At 42.7% G+C, this 19,456-nt stretch overlaps 1 protein-coding gene across 1 annotated transcript in view; it reads right to left on the bottom strand.

Moving 5' to 3' along the window:
• LOC126214986 (protein artichoke-like) overlaps positions 1 to 19,456 on the bottom strand; it is a 339,045-nt gene that overhangs the window by 31,195 nt on the left and 288,394 nt on the right. Inside the window, exons 13-14 of the mRNA XM_049941617.1 lie at positions 13,181 to 13,462; positions 884 to 1,143 (exon numbers count right to left, since the gene is read on the bottom strand). Of these exons, the coding sequence (XP_049797574.1) occupies positions 884 to 1,143; positions 13,181 to 13,462 (542 nt within the window). The remainder of the gene's footprint in view (positions 1 to 883; positions 1,144 to 13,180; positions 13,463 to 19,456) is intronic.

Raw genomic sequence — 19,456 nt, 5'->3', positions numbered from 1 at the left:
AAAAAGTTCTCGGTTGATTTACTTAGAATTTTTACACATTACCATAATAAACAGTCACCCACATATATACTGCATACACAAAAGGGTGTCGGAAATTCTCATTACAAACTTAGGACCTGTAGGCAGGAGTGAGTACATAATGTCTAGAATAGGAACCTGTGTCTGGAAACATATCATTCTGTTCTATAACGATATCAGTTCAGATGTGCTACGTGTCCACATCTGCTTACAGAAAGAGTGTCTCAGATTTATTTGTCAAAACATGCAACAGGGTAGAGAGGATGATGTTACTACTTTTGGGGTCGTATGCACAGTTTAATTTGTGAGACAGCTGTAGTGACATAGAAAGATCTGCTGGCACAAGTTCTGACTGCTGCACTAGAAACTAAAGAGACACTAGATGGGACGGAGTGGGTATACGAGAACATGCTCCATAGGTACACTGGCTGTAATAATGCCAGTGGTGGCCTCTTCGAGCTGCTGTTGTAATGAATTGGTTCATTTTGTGTGTATGTTTGTGTTTGTTTGTGTATCTATTAGAGAGAGAGAGAGAGAGAGAGAGAGAGAGAGAGAGAGAGAGAGAGAGGGACACTATAAATGTGTGCTTCTGTTTCCTTTCCATTCAACCAGAATGATCCCCAGCAACACATGACTATGACTGGGAGCACTTAGTTGTAAATAAGAAAACATTGTCACTATTACTATTGCTCACAGATGACTAGCTTTTCTACCCTCTCTTCGTCAGTGTACAAGCTGCAGCTCCAATATCAAACACTGGTACTCAGTGACCATAACAGAATAGGTGGCTTGCCTGCAGGTGTGTGGAGTGGATCAGTGCCCCCCCCCCCCCCCCCCCCCCCAGACATACACTGCCCCCACTCACCTGGAGAGCTGGTTGTGGGAGACGTCGAGCACCTCCAGCAGGGTGGCCCGCTCGAAGGCGGCGGGTGGCAGGCGCGCCACGGCGTTGCCGGACAGGTCGAGCTCCCTCAGGAAGGGCGTCTCCAGTGGGCCGGCGGGCAGTGCCGTCAAGTTGACGCGCGACAGCCGCAGCCGCCGCACGGTCTTGGGCTCGGACAGCACCGCAGCCACCGCTGCTGCACTCAGCGGGTTCTCCGACAGGTCGAGCTGCTTGATGTTCACCTGCGGAGCGACACGATGCACCACTCCTGTACCCAGCAGACTTGTCACACGCATCTACCCTAACCTGTGAGGTACATACTGTCTGTGTGTACTACAGGGTACAGTCAGTTGCCCGGCAGGTTCTGTAGCTCTATGTTCACTGGCAACAGTGCTTGCATCACCCCAGCTCATAATTGGCATCTGTGACAGCTAAACCACACAAGCAAGAAAATGAGCATAGACCTCTACCTGATACGATTTTTTCTTCTCATCGGTTTGATGCACCCCTCTACAGATTCTTGTCCTTTGTCAACTTCTTCATTTCAGAGTAAGCCTTGCACCCAGGTCCTCAATTATCTGTTGGATAATTCTATCTTCCCCTACAGTTTTACCATTTACAGGTCACTCTGGTATCGTGGAAGTTATTCCTCCTTGTCTTTCATACACGACCGATTAGCATTTTTGTCAGTATTATATGCACGTTATCAGGAGAAAGAAAACTGGCATTCTACGGATCGGAGCGTGGAATGTCAGATCACTTAATCGGGCAGGTAGGTTAGAAAATTTAAAAAGGGAAATGGATAGGTTAAAGTTAGATATAGTGGGAATTAGTGAAGTTCGGTGGCAGGAGGAACAAGACTTTTGGTCAGGTGATTACAGGGTTATAAATACAAAATCAAATAGGGGTAATGCAGGAGTAGGTTTAATAATGAATAAAAAATAGGAGTGCGGGTTAGCTACTACAAACAGCATAGTGAACGCATTATTGTGGCCAAGATAGACACGAAGCCCATGCCTACTACAGTAGTACAAGTTTATATGCCAACTAGCTCTGCAGATGATGAAGAAATAGATGAAATGTATGACGAGATAAAAGAAATTATTCAGGTAGTGAAGGGAGACGAAAATTTAATAGTCATGGGTGACTGGAATTCGTCAGTAGGAAAAGGTAGAGAAGGAAACATAGTAGGTGAATATGGATTGGGGGGAAGGAATGAAAGAGGAAGCCGCCTGGTAGAATTTTGCACAGAGCATAACTTAATCATAGCTAACACTTGGTTCAAGAATCATGAAAGGAGGCTGTATACATGGAAGAAGCCAGGAGATACTGACAGGTTTCAGATAGATTATATAATGGTAAGACAGAGATTTAGGAACCAGGTTTTAAATTGTAAGACATTTCCGGGGGCAGATGTGGATTCTGACCACAATCTATTGGTTATGAACTGCAGATTGAAACTGAAGAAACTGCAAAAAGGTGGGAATTTAAGGAGATGGGACCTGGATAAACTGAAAGAACCAGAGGTTGTAGAGAGTTTCAGGGAGAGCATAAGGGAACAATTGACAGGAATGGGGGAAAGAAATACAGTAGAAGAAGAATGGGCAGCTCTGAGGGATGAAGTGGTGAAGGCAGCAGACGATCAAGTAGGTAAAAAGACGAGGGCTAATAGAAATCCTTGGGTAACAGAAGAAATATTGAATTTAATTGATGAAAGGAGAAAATATAAAAATGCAGTAAATGAAGCAGGCAAAAAGGAATACAAACGTCTCAAAAATGAGATCGACAGGAAGTGCAAAATGGCTAAGCAGGGATGGCTAGAGGACAAATGTAAGGATGTAGAGGCTTGTCTCACTAGGGGTAAGATAGATACTGCCTACAGGAAAATTAAAGAGACCTTTGGAGAGAAGAGAACCACTTGTATGAATATCAAGAGCTCAGATGGAAACCCAGTTCTAAACAAAGAAGGGAAGGTAGAAAGGTGGAAGGAGTATATAGAGGGTTTATACAAGGGAGATGTACTTGAGGACAATATTATGGAAATGGAAGAGGATGTAGATGAAGACGAAATGGGAGATAAGATACTGCGTGAAGAGTTTGACAGAGCACTGAAAGACCTGAGTCGAAACAAGGCCCCAGGAGTAGACAACATTCCACTAGAACTACTGATGGCCTCGGGAGAGCCAGTCATGACAAAACTCTACCATCTGGTGAGCACGATGTATGAGACAGGCAAAATACCCTCAGACTTCAAGAAGAATATAATAATTCCAATCCCAAAGAAAGCAGGTGTTGACAAATGTGAAAATTACCGAACTATCAGTTTAATAAGTCACAGCTGCAAAATACTAACGCGAATTCTTTACAGACGAATGGAAAAACTGGTAGAAGCTGACCTCGGGGAAGATCAGTTTGGATTCCGTAGGAATGTTGGAACACGTGAGGCAATACTGACCTTACGACTTATCTTGGAAGAAAGATTAAGAAAAGGCAAACCTACGTTTCTAGCATTTGTAGACTTAGAGAAAGCTTTTGACAATGTTGACTGGAATACTCTCTTTCAAATTCTGAAGGTGGCAGGGGTAAAATACAGGGAGCGAAAGGCTATTTACAATTTGTACAGAAACCAGATGGCAGTTATAAGAGTCGAGGGGCATGAAAGGGAAGCAGTGGTTGGGAAAGGAGTGAGACAGGGTTGTAGCCTCTCCCCGATGTTATTCAATCTGTATATTGAGCAAGCAGTAAAGGAAACAAAAGAAAAATTCGGAGTAGGTATTAAAATTCATGGAGAAGAAGTAAAAACTTTGAGGTTCGCCGATGACATTGTAATTCTGTCAGAGACAGCAAAGGACTTGGAAGAGCAGTTGAACGGAATGGACAGTGTCTTGAAAGGAGGATATAAGATGAACATCAACAAAAGCAAAACGAGGATAATGGAATGTAGTCAAATTAAGTCGAGTGATGCTGAGGGAATTAGATTAGGAAATGAGACACTTAAAGTAGTAAAGGAGTTTTGCTATTTAGGGAGTAAAATAACCGATGATGGTCGAAGTAGAGAGGATATAAAATGTAGACTGGCAATGGCAAGGAAAGCGTTTCTCAAGAAGAGAAATTTGTTAACATCGAGTATAGATTTAGGTGTCAGGAAGTCGTTTCTGAAAGTATTTGTATGGAGTTTAGCCATGTATGGAAGTGAGACATGGATGATAACTAGTTTGGACAAGAAGAGAATAGAAGCTTTCGAAATGTGGTGCTACAGAAGAATGCTGAAGATAAGGTGGGTAGATCACGTAACTAATGAGGAGGTATTGAATAGGATTGGAGAGAAGAGAAGTTTGTGGCACAACTTGACTAGAAGAAGGGATCGGTTGGTAGGACATGTTTTGAGGCATCAAGGGATCACAAATTTAGCATTGGAGGGCAGCGTGGAGGGTAAAAATCGTAGAGGGAGACCAAGAGATCAATACACTAAGCAGATTCAGAAGGATGTAGGTTGCAGTAGGTACTGGGAGATGAAGATAGAGTAGCATGGAGAGCTGCATCAAACCAGTCTCAGGACTGAAGACCACAACAACAACAACATATGCACGTTCCTCTCTTTACCGATTCTATGGATCACCTCCTACTTCACACCTTCTCAATCCACTAGATTTTCAGCATACACTATGCGATCAAAAGTATCCGGACACCTGGCTGAAAATGACTTACAAGTTTGTGGCACCCTCCATCGGTAATGCTGGAATTCAATACGGTGTTGGCCCACCCTCACTCTCACAGATATACGTTCAATCAGGTGCTGGAAGGTTTCTTGGGGAATGGAAGCCCATTCTTCACATATTGCTGCACTGAGGAGAGGGGTCGATGTCCGTCGGTGAGGCCTGGCACGAAGTTGGCATTCCAAAACATCCCGAAGGTGTTATATAGGATTCAGGTTAGGACTCTGCGCAGGCCAGTCCATTACAGGCACATTACTGTCGTGTAACCAGTCCGCCACACGCCACGCATTACGAACAGATGCTGGATCGTGTCGAAAGATGAAGTCACCGTCGCCGAACTGCTCTTCGACAGTGGGAAGCGAGAAGGTGCTTAAAACATCAATATAGGCCTGTGCTGTGATTGTGCCACACAAAACAACAAGGGGTGTAAGCCACCTCCATGAAAATATGACCACACTGTAACACCACTGCCTCCGAATTTTACTGTTGGCACTACACACACTGGCAGATGACTTTCACCAGGCATTTTCCATATCACTCCCTGCCATCGGATCGCCAAATTGTGTACCGTGATTTGTCACTCCACAAAATGTTTCGCCACTGTTCAATCGTCTAATTTTTACACTCCTTACACTGAGCGAGGCGATGTTTTGCATTTACTGGTCTGAGGTGTGGCTTTTGAGAAGCCACTAGACCCTGGAATCTGATTTCTCTCACCTCCCTCCCACCTAACTGTCACAGTACTTGCAGTGGATCCTGACACAGTTCGGAATTCCTGTGCGACAGTCCGGATAGATGTCTGCCTATTACACATTACGACCCTCTTCAACTGTCGGCAGTCTCTGCGAGTCAAGAGACAAGGTCAGCCTGTACGCTTTTGTGCTGTACGTGTCATTTAACATTTCCACTTCACTATCACATCAAAAACAGTGGACCTAGGGATGTTTAGGAGTGTGGAAATCTCACATACAGATGTACGGCACATTTGACACCCGATCACCTGACCACGTTCGAAGTCCGCCAGTTCTGCTCTCTCACGTCGTCTAATGACTATTGAGATCACTGATATGGAATACCTGGCAGTAGGTGGCAGCACAATGCACCTAATATGAAAGATGTATGTTTCTGGGGGTGTCCGGGTACTTTTGATCACATAGTGTAACTCTTTAACACCACATCACAAGCACTTCAACTTTCTGCTTTTCTGGTTTTCCCCATCCTCAGTGTTTCACTTCCTTCCCTGAATGCCCTTTTAGTGTTTTATAGTCTGTTTTCCATATCCTCTTTGCTCTGTCCACCACATTTTATTTTCCTCGACGGTACCAGAATTCGTACTCTTTATCTCCTTATTCATCCACAATTTCAGCATTAAGTTTATCACTAATCTCATTTCTGCTTTTTTCATTCTTCACCCTACTCTCGGTCAGTATTCTGTACCAATTAGGCTGTTCATTCCATTCAACAGGCCCTGTAGTTCTTCTTCACTGTTACTGAGGATAGCAATGTCATCAGCAAATCCTATCACTGGTATGCTTTCATCCTCAATTTTAATACCACACTTCCATAGACAGAGCGAACAGTAGGAGTGAAAGATTGAACTCCTGTCATACACCTTTTTTATCCAATTACTTTGTTCTCGGTCTTGCACTCATATTCGTCTCTCGTCATTCTCATACGTACATTCAATATAGCACCTGTATTTTTCCACAGCTTACACCTATTTTTCTGAGAATTTTGAGTGTCTTGCACCACTTTACAGTATCAATCCATTTTCCTGGGTTGACATACCCTATGAGGGAATCTTAATTCCATGATGAAGTGCAACATCAGAAATGCATCTCTAGTGACTTTACCTTTCTTAACCCCAAACTGATTGTCCTCTAAGAGATTCCCAGTTATTTTTTCCATTCTTTGGTATATTATTCTTGTTTAACTTGGATGCACGGCACGTAAAGACGATTATGTTTAATGTTGTCGTCCTTTAAAATTACTGTCACCTCTTTAAGCTGTTATAGGAGGAAAATAAGTTACTTACTTTTGTTTCCATGTTTTTCCTGTATTCGTGTTTATTAGTTGAACCTTTTGGAATACTCCAAAGATGAAAATAGATAAAATTTAACCTGATAGGCTTCTGAAATTTGAGTGTGATTGTTCCATTTTGTTTTTTGGGTGTTTTTATATTTTGTGCAACTATTATTAATGTCACTAAAAACAAAGATGGTGTGACTTACCAAATGAAAGTGCTGGCAGGTCGACAGACACACAAACAAACACAAACATACACACAGAATTCAAGCTTTCGCAACAAACTGTTGCCTCAGGAAAGAGGGAAGGAGAGGGAAAGACGAAAGGATGTGGGTTTTAAGGGAGAGGGTAAGGAGTCATTCCAATCCCGGGAGCGGAAAGACTTACCTTAGGGGGGAAAAAGGACGGGTATACACTCGCACACACACACACACATATCCATCCACACATATACAGACACAAGCAGACATATTTAAAGACCAAATGTCAAATATTCCTCAATTCAAGTTTGAAAATTTTTTTAAATGGGAAAATTTTTATGCAGAAGTTTTCCATGCAATTTTCAACCACTCACTTCAATGGCACAGCAGATGCGTGAATTAAAAAAGTGTTTAGGCTTTTACATAGTGGTCTACAGGAAACTCTGAGGCAGACTACTTATAAACATCAGAACTTGCAACATTCATACAATGCATAATGCCTATGTAAAGGCTTTGGAGTGTTTAGGTGAAAAATCATTATTTTGATGGTTCACTTGTTTGCTAGGGATGTATTTGACACAATTCAGTCTGTGTTTAACATTCTATATCACAAATCTTTTAGGTGTACAACCACTTTCTTACTTTCTTAAGCATATATCTCTAAAAAAAGTATTTGGCTACTGTCATACAGTGCCATTGCCAGTGCTTTAAAAAAACTTTTGATGAAAGCAGAATCTCATTTCATAATTTCATTTGCATAACTTTTCAATAAGTTCACAGAATGTTTGCAAAGCCAAACACCTTTTATTCATAAGTTGCATAAAAAATACAAAACATATTTGAAATCTTATCGGCTCGGGTTTTGAAGGTTTCTGCTTTGAGAACAATTGAGAGCATTCCTGAAGTTCTTCATAATGAACTCTTTACATTTTCTGATCTGCTTGCTCTCGAACAAGTAGTTATTAGTGAGCAGTTAACCAAACATCTTAGTAAGCTGGAAGAAGGTGACAAATTGTGGTTTCTAAAGAATGGTCAAAAACATTACACCGCAGCTTGCAGATATGATGGGAAAGATGTGCACCACTGAAAAGTTTTAGAAAGAATAAATAGGAGAAGTTGCAGTGACAGGTTAAAGGTTGTGAAAATGATGCTGTTCAATGTCTGGAAAGAATACTTATTAGACGAGTGAAAGGTTCTATGATTTGAAAAAGATCACCCTGCTGTAGCTAGCAAAGATACTGACAATTACTGGCAACAGCACATCTCACAAAGAGACTCACCATCCATACAGTTAAAGTATTCAAATGTTTCAAAACTTGTTAAGGCTTCTCGTACATTGTCACATGGAAATGAGGACATAAAGAGAATATATTCCACTTTGAAACACCTTTTACAGGAAGACAAGGTATCAATGACAAAGATTTTGAAACAATGTTTTGACTGCAAAGGATGCTTTGGGACAATTCTCCCATTTTCCTTCTGTGCACATTGACTCACAGTGCATTAGGAATGGTCAGCAAACATATGCAAATTTTACTGCTCATAGGGAAGGATGTAAAAGGAAAAGAAAATGTGAATTAGGAGAAAAGCAAAAAGAGGATCAAAACTAATGGCATCTTGAATGGAGATTAGAAAGATAAATATCATTAAAAAAAACTATGGCACAGCTTCTGTGAAAGAAAAGAAAAAAGAATTCCAGGTATCTGAGGAAGCATGAGAAGAACTTCTTTCTTAAGATAAACTGAAGAGAGCACTTAAAAAAAATGATTTAGCGGCAACAAAATTGGTCTGTTCTATGCTTGAGTGTGCAAAAATCATGAAAATAGAAGAAAGAGTGACAGAAAGGGAGGTGAAAACCATTCAAAAAATCTTGAGAAAAGAAAATCTAGAATGATTACTTTAGTTTTTGCCAAGATTCCTAAGAAACAGTAATCCAAAAATATTTTGTTGATGTCTTTTGATTGAAGTGTGTAAGTCATTAGTTGTAAAAATGTCATTTACATTTTGTTTGGGAATTAAGATTACCAATATTGAATTACCATAACCAAATTACCAATGTATCTGCATATACTGGTATTAAGAAATTTGTATGAAGGGAAAAAATGGCCATAACCCATCCAGATTCATAACAGACATTTTACTATGGTCTTAACCAGCCTTTTTGGTAGGGCATTATCAAAAATGAAAATAATTCATTTGTGCCATATCTGTTTATTGAATCTACAGGCACACAGATCCTTCAAACCAATATTAATGGTCATTTGGTTGCCACTTCCCCAAACAACTGTATAAATTTTGCAGGGATGTTATCTATCTGTTTGCCTTATTTTACCACAAGTCTTCCAAGGTCCTGTTAAACTCTATCAGTGGAATTCCTATGTCTTCCATTTCGAGTCCTATGTCTTCCTCAGGCATGTCATCATCAAACAGCTGTCTCCCTTCATAGTGTCCTTCAGTACACTGTTTCCAGCAGTCCACTCCCTTTTCTTTGTTTTAACAGTGAAATTCCTGGTATGTCAACACCATTGCTTTTAACCTCACAGAACTTTCCTTTGACTTTCCTGTATTCTGAATCTGGCCTTCCCTCTTCCTATATTTGTTTCCAAGTGATTTGTTGTTGTTGTTGTGGTCTTCAGTCCTGAGACTGGTTTGATGCAGCTCTCCATGCTACTCTATCCTGTGCAAGCTTCATCGTCTCCCTGTACCTACTGCAACCTACATCCTTCTAAATCTGCTTGGTGTATTCCTCTCTTGGTCTCCCTCTACGATTTTTACCCTCCACGCTGCCCTCCACTGCTAAATTGGTGATCCCTTGATGCCTCAGAACATGTCCTACCAATCGATCCCTTCTTCTAGTCAAGTTGTGCCACAAACTTCTCCTCTCCCCAATCCTATTCAATACCTCCTCATTAGTTACGTGATCTACCCATCTAATCTTCAGCATTCTTCTGTAGCACCACATTTCGAAAGCTTCTATTCTCTTCCTTTCCGAACTATTTATCGTCCATGTTTCACTTCCATACATGGGTACACTCCATACAAATACCTTCAGAAACGACTTCCTGACAAATCTATACTCGATGTTAACAAATTTCTCTTCTTCAGAAACGCATTCCTTGCCATTGCCAGTCTACATTTTATATCCTCTCTACTTTGCCCATCATCAGTTATTTTGCTCCCCAAATAGCTAAACTCCTTTACTACTTTAAGTGTCTCATTCCCTAATCTAATTCCCTCAGCATCACCCGACTTAATTCGACTACATTCCATTATCCTCGTTTTGCTTTTGTTGATGTTCATCTTATATCCTCCTTTCAAGACACTGTCCATTCCGTTCAACTGCTCTTCCAAGTCCTTTGCTGTCTCTGATAGAATTACAATGTCATCAGCGAACCTCAAGGTTTTTATTTCTTCTCCATGGATTTTAATACCTACACCGAATTTTTCTTTTGTTTCCTTTATTGCTTGCTCAATATACAGATTGAATAACATCAAGGAGAGGCTACAACCCTGACTCACTCCCTTCCCAACCACTGCTTCCCTTACACGCCCCTCAACTCTTATAACTGCCATTTGGTTTCTGTACAAATTGCAAATAGCCTTTCGTTCTCTGTATTTTACCCCTGCCACCTTCAGAATCTGAAAGAGAGTATACCAGTCAACATTGTCAAAAGCTTTCTCTAAGTCTACAAATGCTAGAAACATAGGTTTGCCTTTCCTTAATCTAGCTTCCAAGATAAGTCGTAGGGTCAGTATTGCCTCACGTGTTCCAATATTTCTATGGAATCCAAACTGATCTTCCCCAAGGTCGGCTTCTACTATTTTTTCCATTCATCTGTCAAGAATTCGCGTTAGTATTTTGCAGCCGTGACTTATTAAACTGATAGTTCGGTAATTTTCACATATGTCAACACCTGCTTTCTTTGGGATTGGAATTATTATATTCTTCTTGAAGTCTGAGGGTATTTCGTCTGCCTCGTACATCTTGCTCACCAGATGGTAGAGTTTTGTCAGGACTGGCTCTCCCAAGGCTGTCAGTAGTTCTAATTGAATGTTATCTACTCCCGGGGCCTTGTTTTGACTCAGGTCTTTCAATGCTCTGTCAAACTCTTCATGCAGTATCGTATCTCCCATTTCATCTTCATCTCCAACCTCTTCAATTTCCATAATATTGTCCTCAAATACATCACCCTTGTATAGACCCTCTATATACTCCTTCCACCTTTCTGCTTTCCCTTCTTTGCTTAGAACTGGGTTGCCATCTGAGCTCTTGATATTCATACAAGTGGTTCTCTTTTCTCCAAAGGTCTCTTTAATTTTCCTGTAGGCATTATCTATCTTACCCCTAGTGAGATAAGCCTCTACATCCTTACATTTCTCCTCTAGCCATCCCTGCTTAGCCATTTTGCACTTCCTGTCGATCTCATTTTTGAGATGTTTGTATTCCTTTTTGCCTGCTTCATCTACAGCATTTTTATATTTTCTCCTTTCATCAATTAAATTCAATATTTCTTCTGTTACCCAAGGATTTCTACTAGCCCTTGTCTTTTTACCTACCTGATCCTCTGCTACCTTCACTACTTCATCCCTCAAAGCTACCCATTCTTCTTCTACTGTAGTTCTTTCCCCCATTTCTGTCAATTGTTCCCTTATGCTCTCCCTGAAACTCTGTACAACCTCTGGTTCTTTCAGTTTATCCAGGTCCCATCTCCTTAAATTCCTACCTTTTGCAGTTTCTTTAGTTTTAATATACAGTTCATAACCAATAGATTGTGGTCAGAGTCCACATCTGCCCCTGGAAATGTCTTACAATTTAAAACCTGGTTCCTAAATCTCTGTCTTACCATTATATAATCTATCTGATACCTTCTGTGATTTATATTGCCATATTCCTGTCTTTCAGTGATGATACATTTACCTTCCCTGTAGCTATGTTTCTCGGTCCAACTTCTGTGTTTGCCCATTTTAGTGATGTTCAATTTAACTGGCTACTGTGATATTTATGATGTCTGTATCTACAGCCTAGGAGAATGAACTTCTCATCATTGCTCAGTATCTGATAACCTCACTTCTTTCCATGTAGATTCTTCCAGTGGTTCTCTTAAACGTCAATCTACTGTTCATAATCACTAAATTGTGATCTGAGCATACATCTGTTCCTGACTATATGAAAATTCGAGTTGATTAGTTAATGGTCAGACAGATTCTGAAATCAATATATATACAACAAATAAGAGAGGAAGTTGGGTGTAGGTGCTTCTCAGAGACAATGGGATTGACACAGCAGAGAAAATTGGGGCAGGCTGCTGAAGTCAGAGGAATTAAATGAGGTGCAAGTCACCTGACCAGTCTAGTAGATATCAGGAATTTTATCGTTAATTTAAGATTTTTACTACTTAAATGTTTGCTCCTGTACCTATTATTGTGGCCTACACATCAGATTAGCTGAGAGCGCTAATGCACTACTTCCTGGACTCGGGTAGGTGAGCTGGCCCCAGATCGAATATGCCTGGCGGATTACCGACATAGGCCGGTGTTCCGGCCAGCCTGGATGTGGTTTTTAGGTGGTTTTCCACATTCCAATAGGTGAATACTGGGCTGGTCCCCACGTTCCGCCTCAGTTACACGACTCGCACACATTTGAACATGTTTGCACTATTCCACAGATTATACTAGACGCCGACAGCTGGGGTACATTAATTCCGTCCCGGGGGGAGGGGAGGGGGGGGGGGGTGTTACAGGGTGGCATCAGGAAGGGCATCCAGGCATCCCTTAAAAATTAACCTTGCCAAACCCGACCCTAACCATGCTGACCCTGGGAAACTGCAGGACAATGGCACAAGCAAAAAAAGAAGACCTATTATTGTGGCCTACGTAGTCAGCAGAATCACTGCTACAGCAAAAGTTGTTTTTGTGAAATATGCTGAGACAAGTTTCCTGCACTACGTCTGGTGGACTTAAGAGTGAGGGTGGAGGGAGGTGAAGGGGCATTGGGGAGGAGGTGGTGGGTGGAGGGAGGGGGGAGGGGTGGGCGAATGGCGTGCCAGTGCATCCGGCTGACAGACGGGTTCTCTCTGGCTCTCAGTTAAACACAACATCCATCCTCAGCTTTTGCTCTCGATTGCTCACACAGACTGCTCTCCGATGCCAAACGACATCTTCCATAACTACCACAGCCAGTGGGTGGTCGGTTCTTCTACCTCAGGCTGTACTCGCATATCGTACCCTCGAACACACTTCACAATGACTACTCCCTTCGGGTGCCCGTACACCTGACAACTCTTCCATTTACCACTCTACACGGGTACAGTAGATTTGTGCCATCAGGCGGTACTCACCAGGGTGCTGTCGTCAGCAGGCAGGTCGCGGATCTGGTTGGCGGACAGGTCTACGGAGCCGAGGAAGAAGTACTGACGCTGGAGGGCGCGCAGCGGCGCCTCCTGGAAGCGGTTCCTGGCCAGCGCCACGTCCTCCAGCGCGTGCAGCCTCGCCCGCTCGAACACCGCCTCCGGCAGCTCCGACAGCAGGTTCCCAGACAGGTCGAGGCGCGCCATGCGCAGCAGCCCTTCCAGCAGGCGTTCGCCGATGCGCTCCAGACGGTTGTCCGACAGGTCCAGCTCCTGGAGGAACACCACGGGTTCTGGTCAGCCGATCCAAACATTGTTCGGGGTAGCATCAATTGCCCTGAAGGCATGAACTACAAACAGTGTACCCCGAAGCATCCCTATACGAAATATGTATGGTGAAATTAGAATGAAATTGACACCCTTAGCTGCTTACAGGCGTTGACGTACGTCAATGGGGATAGATGAAAATGTGCGCCCCGACTGGGACTCGAACTCAGGATCTCCTGGTTATGCGGCAGACACTCTATCCATCTGAGCCACCGAGGACACAGAGGATAGCGCAACTGCAGGAATTTATCTCTGGCACGCCTCCTGCGAAACCCACATTCTCGATGTATTGTCCCGGATGTAGTGCGGGACAATACGTTGAGAATGTGGGTTTCGCAGGAGGCGTGTCAGAGATAAATTCCTGCAGTCGCGCTATCCTCTGTGTCCTCGGTGGCTCAGATGGATAGAGTGTCTGCCACGTAGCCAGGAGATCCTGAGTTCGAGTCCCGGTTGGGTCGCACATTTTCATTTGTCCCCGTTGACGTATGTCAATGCCTGTAAGCAGCTACGGGCGTCCATTTCATTCTAACAAGCTGCTTGGTCACCGATGGTATCTGTTCTTTCGGACATGTCCGAAAGAACAGATACCATCTTAGTAAATATGTATGGTTCTGGGACTTCGATATTCATTTAACAGAAGTAGGTTATGTAGTATTCAGTTTAAGTAAATATTAGAGTGCTCTCCATCAGGCATGTTTGTTCCATTTTGTGAATGTGCCCGGGAATGTGGACCAACAATTTGGAACATTGATTTCCATGTCACAGCCAGATTTTGTTTCAGTTCAGTATTTACTTATGTTCCTAAAAAATGTTCTACATTTTGGGATGCATAATATAGCTTACGCACTCTAAGACAAAAAAAGGCACTGCACCATGAAGGACAAATTGATATTCATATAGATATTGACAGAAAACGGAAAATTGTAAACTTTGGTGGCCGATGGATGAACGCGTGACACTGCAATGCAATTTCATTGTGGAGCTGGCAAGGATAGTCAGCAGGGGACATGTTGATACCAGGGAATAAAGTCTGCAAATTTCATTCCATGTACTCAATTGGACAGTAACTGACAGACATGCGTCTGAACAATATACTGAGTGATCAAAAAGTCAGTATAAATTTGAAAACTGAATAAATCACGGAATAATGTAGATAGAGAGGTAGAAATTGACATACATGCTTGGAATGACATGGGGATTTATTAGAACCAACAAAATACAAAAGTTCAAAAAATGGCCGACGGGTGGCCCTTAATCTGATCAGAATAGCAATAATTAGCATAACAAAGTAAGACAAAGCAAAGATGATGTTCTTTGCAGGAAATTCTTAATATGTCCACCATCATTCCTCAACAATAGCTGTAGTCGAGGAATAATGTTGTGAACAGCACTGTAAAGCATGTCCGGAGTTATGGTGAGGCATTGGCGTCGGATGTTGTCTTTCAGCATCCCTTGAGATGTCGGTCGATCACGGTACACTTGCGAGTTCAGGTAACCCCAAAGCCAATAATCGCACGGACTGAGGTCTGGGGACCTGGGAGGCCAAGCATGACGAAAGTGGCGGCTGAGCACACGATCATCACCAAACGACACGCGCAAGAGATCTTTCTCGCGTCTAACAATACTTTTTTTTTTTTTTTTTTTAATTAAACCCCATGTCATTCCAGGCATGTGTGTCAATTTTTACCTCTCTATCTACATTATTCCATGGTTTATTAAGTTTTCAAATTTATACCGACTTTTATCAATTTGTATGTAGATGTCAGCATTTGAGAGAAGACATGAAGTTGGACTCAAAGAAGCCTGTCGGAATAATTGGCGAATCACTCGATATTTGAATATGGGTGATATCAGTATTTGAAAATGTTGGCAGCAATGGGTCAACCACGACTGAACACACCGTGAATGAGGAAGCAGTCAACCTGGAGAGGTGACAGAATGTGAGGACTGGTCAATCATCTGAGAGGCAGTCAGAGCCCCAGAATCGTAATTACCGTTCACCTAATGTGCAACTGGAACTGCAGTGACCAAAAGGACATTAGCAGGCATCTCACAGGGAGGGCGCTGAGCTCACGGCACCTCTTGCACCACCTACCACTGATCTCTCTACACCAACAAGCCTGTTTGCAGTGGTTTGGGCATGTTCGGCCTGGAATCTCATTGACTGGAGTAGAATTGTCTTCAGTGATGTGTCCAACTTCCAGTTGAGTCCTGATGACAAGTATAGACATGTCTGGATACACCCTAGACAGTGCTGGGTTCCCTATCCTATAAGCAGCCACACGGCCAACAACCACGAGTGTTGGTCTGGGATGGTGTTTCTTTTCATAACAGGACCTCTCCTCTTGCCATCCACAGTACCCTTACAGCACAGCGGTTCATCAACAATAATTTATTGCATTTTGTTTTTTGTTGCCCTTCATAGTAAGCCATCCTGGGCTTACATTTCAGCTAGGTGACACCCTTACTGACTGGGCATAGAACAGTCCAATTTGCCTTATCATACTGAACATTTTATCTGTGTATACCACAAACTAAGCAATATGGCTGGCATATGCACAAAGGAGAAAATGTGTATTTCAACAGACCAAGTGCACTAATTTTACATGTATTTCTTTTTGTAAACAAACTGTGTGATTTGCAAGCCAGATGCAGCTGATAACTGCCACTGGAGAGCACTGTGATCACGAATCACAGTGCAAATCACATCACACCCACTGTTAAGCGCTATCTAGTTTTTAAGTATGCCCGAACCGTGATGTAAATCATATCTGTCATGCAGTATGACAAAACATATTTACTTGTGAGGATGGCTCAACTGTTGTTCTCAGCTGCCCATAAAAAAATTGACAGGACAGTGTAATTGAAGAGCTTATTTGCAGATGTATCTCCATCTCAGATATGTAGTATCAGCATATAGTTTCAAAAGTTGTCTACCCATTTCTCCATCATTCTGCTAGCTTTTTAACAGTCACTTTCGAGTAATCGGTCAAGCTGTTATCTCCATTTCATGCACAATATTTCAATGCCTGTCCTATTGCCTTCTTTATGTGTTCTGTTCTGGATGGAGTCCTGGAAACTAATACACATAAGAGCAAAATTGGCAACACTATTAGAAGACGAGTGGGTTTCTGTTTGGAATACTGCACACCAAATGGAAACGACAACTCGGTCGAATACACAGAAAACTGCCATTAATCAATCACACTGAATGATCACATTATTTTCTTTTTGTTTTATTTTCATTGCAGCATTCATCCTGCTCAAAACATCATTGGGAAACTAGTGTTGTTTCCAAAGTGACATTTTTTTCTCTGTTTATTAGCAGACAGTCGCATTTATGCACAACCAATTAAAATACTTGGGAAACCATTACAAACCTTATGAGTGTAATGTTACAAGTACTATGCTGTCCTCGTTCATTGGACGCCATATCTAAAGTCCTCAGTACCCGGCAGCATTACACACTGCTTTTACCATTCCTTAATACACTGTCTGTCAGCAACACTGATTCCCTCACTCTCCTCGAATCGAAACACGGAATAGTAAGGCAGCGTATACTCCTTGCAGCTGTTGACACTCTCTGCCGAAGCTGCAGAGTTTCGCACTCTCTCTCATCACTCAGTGCAGTGTCTGCCTTGTGGGTCCTGTTGCAAATTCCAGTCTGGAATGAGGATGACTAATGGCATGAATGGGTATTCTACTATCCTCAGTACAGATTTACACTGATCAGCCATAACATTCCAAGATTTACGCTGATCAGCCAGAACATTACAACCGCCTACCTAATAGCCAGTATCTCCACTTTGGCACAGATAACGGTGGCAACGCATCATAGCACGGAAGCAACGAGGCCTCGGTAGATCGCTGGAGTTGGCACCACATCTGCACACACGAGTCAGCTAATTCCCGTAAATGATGGGGAGGGGGGCAGTGAGATCTGATGCCACGTTAAACCGCATCCCAGATGTGTTCGATCGGGTTCAGATCTGGCAAGTTGGGGGTCAGCACACCAATTGGAACTCGCCACTGTGTTCCTCAAGCCACTCTGCTGTACTCCTGGCCTTGTGACATGGCACATTATCTTGTTGAGAAATAATACTGCCATAGGGAAGCACGGCTGTCATGAAGGGCCATCACAGTACCTCGCACGAGCTCCACCGGAGCCACAGATGCCCACACGAATGTCACAGCATAATGTAGCTGTTGCCAGCTTGTCTCCGTCCCACAGAACAGGTGTCGAGGAGCTCCCCCTGGATGCGGACGGATTTGTGCCTTCTGTTGGCACGATGAAGAAGGTATCGGGATTTGTCAGACCCTGCAATGCTCTGCCACTGCGCCAACATCCAGTGCCGACGGTCAGTGCATATTTCAGTTGTAGTTGCCGATGTCAGGGTGGTTAACATTGGCACGGGTTGTCAGTTGCAGAGGCTTATCGTGAGTGTTCGGTATACTGTGTGTTCAGACACATTTGTACTCTGCTCATCATTAAAGTCTGATGTTAGTCGCACCACAGTTCGCCACATGTCCTGTCTTACCAGCCTACCCAGCTTATGACATCCGACATCTGTAATGAGCGGTGGCTGCTCGACCCCGAGACATCTGGACACGGTTTCACCTCGGCATCGGTTTTACCACATGTTGAAAACACTCACCACAGCACTCCTCGAACACACGACAAGTCGTGTAGTCTCCAAAATGGTCACGCCCAGCTCCGGGCCACCACAATCCGCCCTCGGTCGAACTCAGATAGATCACATGCCTTCCACATTCTAAACACGGACAGCACGCTCACTGCTGTGGATCTGACTAGCTGTCATTCCTTGTCACGTGGTGTGTCTGACTGGCAGCATTCCTCACCAGGTGATGCTGCTGTCTCCTGGAGAGGTTTTATCAATAGTAGATCGGTGGTCATACTTTTCTGGTAGATCTGTGTATACAGGATGGTCCATTGATTATGACCGGGCCAAATATCTCACGAAATAAGCATCAAACGAAAATACTACAAAGAACGAAACTTGTCTAGCTTGAAGGTGCAAACCAGATGGCACTATGGTTGGCCCACTAGATGGCACTGCTATAGCTCAAACAGATATCAACTGCATTTTTTAAAATAGGAACCCCCAGTTTTTATTACATATTCATGTAGTACATAAAGAAATATGAATGTTTTAGGTGGACCACTTTTTTTGCTTTGTGATATATGGCGCCGTAACAGTCACAAACATATGGCTCACAATTTTAGATGAACAGTTGGTAACAGGTAGGTTTCTTAAATTAAAATACAGAACATAGGTACGTTTGAACATTTTATTTCGGTTGTTCCAATGTGACATGTGTACCTTTGTGAACTTATCATTTCTGAGAATGCATGCTGTTACAACGTGATTACGTGTAAATACCACATTAATGCAATGAATGCTCAAAATGATGTCCGTCAACCTCAATGCATTTGGCAATACGTGTAACGACATTCCTCTCAACAGTGAGTAGTTCACCTTCCGTAATGTTCGCACACGCATTGACAATGCGCTGACGCATGTTGTCAGGCATTGTCAGTGGATCATGATAGCAAATATCCTTCAACTTTCCCCACAGAAAGAAATCCGGGGACGTCAGATCCGTCATGAAATATGCTATTCACTACCGCTTCAACATCGGCAGAACATTACGTAACAAATCAGTATAAATTGCAACATTTAGATTGCCATCAATAAAATGGGGGCCAATTATCCTTCCTCCAATAATGCCGCACCATACATTAACCCTCCAAGGTCGCCGATGTTCCACCTGTCGCAGTCATCTTGGATTTTCCGTCGCCCAATAGTGCATATTTGCCGGTTTACGTTACCGCAGTTGGTGAATGACGCTTCGTCGCTAAATAGAACGCATGCAAAAAATCTGTCATCGTCCCGTAATTTCTCTTGTGCCCATTGGAGA

The sequence above is a fragment of the Schistocerca nitens genome, chromosome 12 (assembly GCF_023898315.1).
Source record: "Schistocerca nitens isolate TAMUIC-IGC-003100 chromosome 12, iqSchNite1.1, whole genome shotgun sequence".
Lineage (NCBI taxonomy): Eukaryota > Metazoa > Arthropoda > Insecta > Orthoptera > Acrididae > Schistocerca > Schistocerca nitens.
Note: the sequence above shows the minus strand (reverse complement) of the source record. Positions and strands in the feature narration are given on the sequence as shown.